Here is a 9,236-nt window from a genome sequence, read left to right as displayed (position 1 = left end):
AATGCAATTATGAACTAACGATAAGAGCCCCCCGAGGTAACCAGCACTTGAGGTTACTGCGAATCTCAAGCCTCTTGCTCAATGGATGTTTCCCGACAAAAAATATCAGTATAAACTAAGGAGAAAGATCAATGAATTTCTTTGAGAGAGGGAGATTGAGCGGTTGTTTTCTTGATTTTCCTTCATCTATAATTGAGTTTCCTTGAAGAACGGTATTTGTAATAGTTGAGATCGTCATTCACGATTAAAGTTGTTAGCAAGAGGAGGGAGTAGTTCTTTTTTTACAGAGAAACAGAAGAAGAGAAAAAAGAAGCGTGACCCGGGTTTTTTTTTATTTAGAGAGATTACAATTTTTAAGGGGAAAAAATAACTCTTATTGAACTTGGATATGGTTTAAATGTGTTAGGTATCCACAATAAAATTAGAACCAAGAGATATGAGAAACTCAATCTTTTCCTAGTCAAATATCCAACAATGCCTACCCCCCCCCCCCCCTCCCCCCTAAAAAAAAGGTTAAAGTTTCAAGGAAGAAAAGGGAAAAAAGACAAAGAAATCAATAAAGAGAACAATGTCGAGCAGCTTGATATTGTGAATTTGGTAAATGTAGGTTTCGACTTTGAACCTTTGCTTAGTGACATTTGTCTCAACCTGAGGGATATAATGGACGAGACCTTGAATTAAGCCTCGTTATCAGATATTAACAAAAGCACACCATACGCGTCCATTTAATGAGCCAGTAGATTTGAGCATTAATGGTCATGCTCACATAACTGTCTCATGAGAGTTACTAGGGATCAGCCCTATGTTCCCTAACCACCGCCTTCACGATTCCTCTTACATAGGTAAGTCCTCTAAGGATACTGTGACTGGTATTGTATCCCCCATAAAGGTCAGACTTATTAAAACTCATCCTTCTCAATCACGTTAATAGAGTACCGTCACCATATGAATGCGGGAGTAATTAATACGATGCAACTGATAAATGCACCTAGCCCTACAAAGGAGTAAACTCCAAAGTCAATGCTCCACATGAGAGTCACTAGTCCAGTTTGTTTCTATCACAATAAACTTTTATCATGAGAATAGCTTATCACTTAAATGGTTGGGTTCCTGCTGTTAGTGACATGGGCTTAACCTCATTTCCCTCAATGATTCTAGGACTACATTCCTAAAAAGACCACCCTTTGTTAATTTAGACTTTAAGAAAATCCAGGGTCATATATGATTTGCAGCAATTAATATTTTATTCTCATTTGCTTCAGGCATAAAGCCCATCTAGGTAACACTCCACATATGGATGACATGAAATATATCTGCAAGAGACACTAGATGAGGGATGTCAATATTTTCTAGTTTATGAATGGATTAACTTTACATACAAGAATTATTATCATATGCATACTAACAATCTCACTTATTCACTTTTATCAAAATTATGATGATGCTAAAGGATTATTTAAGGTATAATTGGGTCATACAATGGCTACAAGTTGGTTGTCTGCAAATGGGACCTACCTAAACTTGCCTTGCCATTTCCTAGTATCATCTGTTCCACCTCTTAGGCAAGTCATCATTATTTTGATAATTTGAATAGTCTTGTACTTCATCTATCAAGCAAACATCTATGCTTTAATTTCTCAAGTGCTATCATGCATAAATCCTTATAATCATATAACAAACTTTCATGTGATCCACTATGACATATAACTCTCATATTGATGTCATGCGTCACAACAATTTAAATAAACTTTCACATTTGATAATTTACACAATGAAAACTTCAATAGAAGCACAATCTATAACTGTGACTGATTTAACACCTCTGGAGGAAAACAAATTCACTGATATTTTTAACACTAAAGTACATGAATTTTGTTACTGTATGAGTGCAAAGAGCGAACAAGAAACAAACAAATATTCCATGTACATGTAATTTTAATATGTACCATAGTAATTGGTTTTCAATTGTTAAAACATTGATCATGGTTCTAATATTATAGTTCAAACAAACTTGTTTCTAGTGAGCTACATAAAGCATATTTATTGCATGGGAAAAAATCCAAATCACATACTTAATACGAAGTAAAATGATGCATACTATATCCACTCAGATTATGAGCATTGACACATAGGGCATTATGATTTTAATATATAGATCAAATTAGCTTGATATCAATGAGAAAATATACATAAAAATAAGGTTTACATAGAATTAATTACTACTTACTGAGAAATAATTGAATTGATTAGTAGTATTAAAAAATATAACAAATGCAATATTCTGTGCAGTTGAATTCACATTTAATGAGAGCAATTATCCTAACCATGAGACCATAAAGCTAATTGTCCCATGTTAAACTAGTCACGTGAAGAACTGCAGCAAAATACTGTTTATGCAGTTGAACAGATATGGGTTACTGTTCATCCATGTATAGTACTATTTCCTTGCAGATTTTTGTTTGTTTGTTTATGGGATCTTTTTGAGGATTATGATTTTGGGAGAATGTTGGAGGAGGGATAATATTTAAAGTAGAGAATTTCGATATAATTAGGCCTCACATCCAAGAGTTTCACACCCCGAAGACACTTTACATGCCAGTAAGCAATTCACATGCTCAAGATCATAACTCAAATTTTCATTTACCATTTTCTAATACCTCATGGAGGATTACAATTTTATTTACAGAGAAAAACTAAACATAGAAGGCAAATCAAAATCCTATCCAAATCCTAATAAAAAGGAAACAAAGATAATATCTCTAACAGAATAAATCTCAGAGATCCTAAAAATTATAACTCAAATCCTATGGAGATCTTTACCTAAAATTGGAGATTACATAAAATATTACTAAAATAATAAAGATTCTAGTAAATCTATAAAATTCATGATCAACAGCTGAAGATCGTCCTGCATCAAGAGGTTATACATATTTTGAAGTTATGAGTTCTACAGATGCTCAAAAGCAATAACTTCCAGATATAAAAGAAACTAGTCTCTATAAGTAGGGGAAAGTTATACAAGCAATAATTATGCAAGATTAGAAGCAATTTTTTCCCTTAGACAAACAAGTGCAGCAGTTAATGTAGACAGGTAAAACAATGAATGATACATGAAGACAAAGAGCATATACTATTGACATGAAAGCAAGGAAATCAATTACCTTAAGCAGTGACAGAGACAATTTATGAGCCTTCGGAAAGCTATTTTCCGTTCCTAAAAACAACTTGTTTAGATCCCCTAAGCGAAAGCAAAGGTTAAAAAAAATGTGGATGATTGCCTTGAAACGATCAACATATATGAACAATTTTGGAGCTTTGTCTTTCACGGACAGTGTTGTAAAAGCAAAAGGCGATGAGGTCAGCTTTGTCTTTCACGGACAGTGTTGTAAAAGCAAAAGGCGATGAGGTCCTATGTTAAGGTGATGAGGTTCTATGTTGCCTGAGGCGAGAGACGTCAAAAAAGGCAATTGCCTGAGTGAACGAAAGCTAAATATTCAAAAAATTCACAAACATTACAAATAATATGCAAATATCAATAAATAGCAAGACAAATTAACACAACCAAATTTTCAAAGTCACAAATCTAATAAGCCATAAATCATCAAAATGAAATATAGTAATTAGCAAATATTGGGTAATAATATTAATTAGTAACTGCTAACATAGATAATTAAGCAACAAACTTTGAAGTTTAAGGTGCAAATTATGACATGTCCTCAAAATGATGTAGGTAATGGCGTACATTTCAACATAAAAAATTAGCAGAAAAGCGACAATGAAAAAAGAAACGCAAAAATTCCTTAACAAAAACAAATTTTACTTTATCGAACACCTTTCGCACCCTCAAAATTTTGAAATAGAGACAAACTACCTTGCGCCTTACATCACATGCCTTAGGCGAGCGCCTGAGGCGCCAAGGCAAGATCACGAGGTGCTAAGGCGCGTCACCTTTAAAATACTTTTCACGGACAAAACTGTTGTTCTAGATTGTTGTATATTTTGCATCAAAACAAAATAAAATACAATAATAATTTTAAACAGAAAATAGATGAAGAAGTTGCTGACCTGTAAGGGGGCAGTCATGATATCACTGTCCTAGAACAACAGTTATTGCCTTCGATTGGAGAAGTTGTTTTCTTGATTTTCCTTTGTCTATATTTGAATTTCCTTGAAGAACATTATTTGTAGAGGTTGATATCATCATTCATGATTGAAGTTGTTAGCAAGATGAGGGAGTATTTTTTTTTTAACGGAGAAACAGAAGGAAAGAAAAAAGAAGCGTGACCTGGTTTTTTCCCCTTCTTCATTTACAGATATAACAATATTTAAGGGAAAAAATAACTCTTATTGGATTTGGATATGGTTTAAACGTGTTAGGTATCCACAATAAAATTATAACCAAAAGATATGAGAAACTCAATCTTTTCCTAATCAATTTTCCAACAAGAATCTGCTTTCATCATTTAAGAGGAAGCTCCCAATTCATTATATTTGTACTTATCCTCATCCTCTCCTCCATCTGGATCCAAAAGTATGGGAGGTTGAGAGAAATGCTTGGTTGCATGAACTTAAACTTCAGTTGCATGAATAGATTCCATTAAACTCAACAAATCATGTTTTACAGGAAGATTTTCAAGCTCACAATTGTCTTGGCTATGGACAACAATACTGGAAAATATAATGCTCATTGTGGATCGTAAACATTGGAGCATCCTCAGTTTCACTCCAACTCTACTCCTGAATGTATTCATACTTGTTTCTTCAATTTTCTCTCTCTCAAATTGTCGCATTTAGTCAAACATATTTCTTGTGTTTTCATATAGTTTAACTAGCTGTATACATTTGCGCCAGATATAGACAAACTGTATATAGCTATATTGATTTAGAACAAATTACAATCTCATGATAGGCCCCTACAACTTACACATAAGCCCCTAAACATATTACTATTTCAACACTCCTCCTCAAGATGGGCGAAAGATATCTATTAAGCCCATCTTGTCACATCCTCTAATCATATCTACTGAGTTGAGTCCTTTAGTCAGACAATCTGCTGCCTGGTCCTTAGTCGAAACATGACTTAGCTCCAGTAGTTCACTATCCAACTTCTCTTTGATGAAGAACCTATCGATCTCGATGTGTTTGGTTCTATCATGCTGCACTGGGTTGTTGGCGATACTGATGGCTGACTTGTTATCACACCACAGCTTCATCTTGGCTCCTTGATCCAGCTTCAGCTCCACCAACATACTCTTTAACCACAACAACTCTGTAACTCCTAAGGCCATGGCTCTATACTCTGCTTCAGCTGTTGATCTCGCTACCACCGATTGCTTCTTGCTCTTCCACGAGACCAAGTTGCCTCCTACAAAGATACAATATCCTGAGGTGGATCTCCTGTCATCAGCACAGCTAGCCCAATCAGAGTCGCAATAACCCTCGATGCTCACATGTCCATTCTTCCTGAATATCAGTCCATTTCCGGGGGCACTCTTTAAATATCTCAGAATCTGGTACACAGCGTCCATATGACCCTTCCTCGGATCGTGCATGTAACGACTCACCATGCTCACTGCAAAAGAGATATCAGGACGTGTGTGACTCAAATAGATCAATTTTCCCACTAGCTTCTGGTATCTGTCACGATCAACTGGTTCTCCGGCCTCAACACCTAGTTTGAACTTCTGGTCGATCGGTGTAGTTGCAGGTTTGCACCCTAACATCCCTGTCTCTTTGAGAAGATCCAGTGCATACTTTCTCTGGGATAGGACGATCCCCTCCGCTCCTCGAGCTATCTCTATTCCAAGAAAGTATCGAAGCAAGCCAAGATCTTTCACCTCGAATTCCTTACCCAGTCTCATTTTGAGTTGGGCAATCTCCTTCTCATCATCCCCTGTAATAATCATATCATCCACATATACTGCAAGCATGGTGATGTGACCTTCACTCCGTCGAAAGAACACAGTATGATCGGCATTAATCTGATGGTATCCCATACCTATCATAGCCCGCCTGAATCTGTCAAACCAAGCACGAGGAGATTGCTTCAAGCCATAGAGAGACTTCTTTAATCTGCAGACCTTTCCCACCGTCTGATCTGTACCGAATCCTGGTGGTATCTCCATGTATACCTCCTCCACTAGATCTCCATGAAGAAATGCGTTCTTCACATCTAGTTGGTGTAGCTTCCATCCACCATTTACTGCCAGAGAGATTAAGGTCCAAACAGTACTCATCTTTGCCATCGGTGCAAAAGTCTCATCATAATCGATGCCATATGTCTGACTATACCCTTTTGCCACCAGACGAGCCTTGTAGCGTTCAACTTGCCCATCTGGATTCTGCTTCACAGTGAAGACCCACTTACATCCAACTGCTCTCTTTCCTTCTGGTAGTTTTACTAGCTCCTAAGTGCGATTCTTCTCAAGAGCCCCTAGCTCCTCGTGCATAGCCGCTTTCCACTTTGGGTCCTTCTTAGCAACCTGCCAATTGTTAGGTACAGTAACAGAGTCCAATGATGCAATGAATGCTCCATGTGCAGGGTGGATATTAGAATATGATACAAACTGGGCAAGATTCCAACCATATCTATCAGGAGGATGTCCCGCATTGCTGCGAGTAGTCCTCCGTACTGACATTGGTGTGGGAGGAGTAAGGAGAGGAATGATATCACCTTGAGAGGAATCTGATGGTGGTGTAGGTGTCTCAGGAGTCGGGATAGGCGTTGATAAGGGACTTGGCACTAGTGACACTGTAGGTACTGTTTCTGCAATTTGCTTCCCCTTCCTACTATAGGTAAGTAGCTCTCCCTGAGCCGTGGGCCTAACACCTCTTGTCTCCTTATCCTCTTCTTTTTTATTCTCCTGCTCCTCCTCAACCAATTCTCCTTCCCAAGGAATCGTTAGAGAAATCGATTTCTCCATATTATTCTGCCTCTCACCATTCTCCCCTTCTCGCCTCATACTTCCAGTATTGGGCGAGTCACCACCGGATGAGGATACCTTCTGTGTGTAATATGGCTCAAATTCACGAAAGTACACATCCATACTTACGAACAGCCTTTTTTCCATCGGGCTCCAGCAAACATATCCCTTTTGAGTAGCAGAATATCCCACAAAAATATACTTCACCGCTCTAGGGGCAAGCTTCCTGACTGATGGTCTGTTATCCTTCACAAAGCACACACAACCAAAAACTTTCAGTGGAAGAATTCCACCATTATCTCCTTTCAACGTCTCACACGGAGACTTCCAATCCAGTACTCTCGAGGGCATTCTGTTGATCAGCGTCGCTGCAGTCAACACTGCTTGCCCCCACAATGTTTCTGGGACATTCATGGAGATCATCATACTTCTAGCAACCTTTAAAAGATGTCTGTTCTTCCTTTCTGCTACCCCATTCTGAGCTGGTGTGTATGAACACGTAGTCTGGTGTTGTATTCCCTGAGATGACAAGTATTCTCCAAACAATCTGTTGGTGTACTCTGTCCCATTATCAGATCTTAATACCTTCACCACTGCTCCATATTGAGTCTGAACATTCCTATGAAAGTTTTGAAAACAGCCAAACACTTCACTCTTATTCTTCATCAGGTATAACCAAGTAACGCGAGAGAAGCAATCAATGAAGGTAACAAAATACTTGTATCCATTCATAGAACTTGTGGAACATGGCCCCCACACATCTGAATGTATCATATCAAATGCATGAGAACTCCTATGATCAGAACTAACATAAGAGCTTCTAGTAAGCTTTCCCAACTTACATGCATCACACACAAGTTTCTCTTTATTTACTTTCTCAAATAAAGATGGATACAACCTACTTAAAACACCGAAAGAAGTATGTCCCAAGCGTTTGTGATGAAGCATCAACACACTCTCAGCACTCATCTCAGATCCTACTCCTGCTCTCTCTACCATGGACACCAAAGCTGAATCTAGCCCTTCACGATCCAGATACCACAGTCCATTACGTCATGTGCCAGTCCCAAGTCTCCGTCCTATCTCTTTCTCCTGGAAAATCACCTTGGGAATATCAAAAGAAACAATACATTTTAGTTGGAGGATGATAGAACTAATGGACAAAAGATTGACTGGAAAAGAAGGAGCATGCAAAACATTGGATAAAGTTACAGAACCAGTACAATCGACTGTACCCTTACCAACCACCGGCTGAAATGTACCATCAGCTGTTTGAATACTATCAGGCGATGCTAAGTGAGTATATGATGAGAACTCACTAGCATTACCTGTCACATGACGAGACGCACCGGAGTCGACTATCCACTCTGATGATCTGTTGGGAGACATAGAAGCAAGAGCATGTATGTCATCAGTACCTTTAGTCGGATGAGCATAGGTAGCAGTGTTGCCTCTGACGAAGAACGAAGTAGATGCCTCCGCAGTCCCATTCCTCAAATCTCCATCCCCTGCTACTTGCTGTTTTTTCCTGAGTATCGTGAGGAGAGCACGATCCTCCTCTGTAAAGACCACCTCAGCTTCTTCTTCTTCTGCTACCGTCAGATTCGCCCGATTTCCTGCTCCTCTTCCACCTCGTCGACCCCCACGGCCACGACCACGACCTCCGAACTGTCCACGTCCACCCGAATCTCCTTCCTTGGATGGCTTGGTGCAAGCATGCCTTAGATGACCCACCGCACCGCAGTTGTAACACTGTCGGGTCTCTCCCCTAGATTCAGTGTTGCTAGAGGCTGGCAGTGCTGACTTCACCACAGGAAGTCCACCTGTCCCCGCCTGCAGCCGAATGCGAGTCTCCTCCTGGATCATAGCCGAGACAGCTTCCTCAAGCGTAGGAATTTTCGGCTGAGCTAGCAGTAATGCAATTCGCTGAGCGAACTCTGATGTCAATCCCTTGAGAAACACCATAGTTCTCTCCTGTAGAAAGGCCTCCCGCTCTTTACATCCCGGATCCTTGCAGCTAGCCCGGGGAGAAAAATGATCATAATCCAGCCACAGGAGGTCCAGCTCTGTAGCATATTCCTGTACAGTCCTCTCTCCCTGGACTGTGGCGTCGATCTCTCCTTTAATCTGGAATACCCTCAGGTTATTCCCCACTCCATCATATGTCCTCATCAACTTCTCCCAGACGTCCTTCACCTTCTCAAAGCCATCCACCGTGGCGGTGATCGTCGGGACCAACGAGTTGAGAAGCCAGATGTACACCAACATGTGAGTGGACTTCCACTCATCTCTTCCCTCCGAGTCCTCCTCCGG

The 9,236-nt window shown here is 39.6% G+C and overlaps 1 protein-coding gene across 1 annotated transcript; it reads right to left on the bottom strand.

The window, feature by feature from the left end:
- LOC109839906 (uncharacterized mitochondrial protein AtMg00810-like) lies at positions 4,464-6,125 on the bottom strand. Its single transcript, XM_020408360.1, has 3 exons — positions 5,999-6,125; positions 5,252-5,572; positions 4,464-4,519 (listed from the first exon to the last, which is right to left on the bottom strand). The coding sequence occupies exons 1-3, from the start codon at positions 6,123-6,125 to the stop codon at positions 4,464-4,466; spliced, it is 504 nt and encodes a 167-aa protein (XP_020263949.1).

This window comes from Asparagus officinalis, chromosome 1 (genome assembly GCF_001876935.1).
Source record: "Asparagus officinalis chromosome 1, Aspof.V1, whole genome shotgun sequence".
NCBI lineage: Eukaryota > Viridiplantae > Streptophyta > Magnoliopsida > Asparagales > Asparagaceae > Asparagus > Asparagus officinalis.
Note: the sequence above shows the minus strand (reverse complement) of the source record. Positions and strands in the feature narration are given on the sequence as shown.

Coding starts and splice junctions, on each gene's coding strand:
- LOC109839906 (XM_020408360.1), bottom strand. CDS start 6,125: ATGGAGATACCACCAGGATTCGGTACAGATCAGACGGTGGGAAAGGTC. Junction 5,573..5,998: donor ATTCAGGCGGGCTATGATAG/GTATGGGATACC, acceptor TCTCTTTTGCAG/TGAGCATGGTGAGTCGTTAC. Junction 4,520..5,251: donor AGAGTTGTTGTGGTTAAAGA/GTATGTTGGTGG, acceptor TTTTGGATCCAG/ATGGAGGAGAGGATGAGGAT.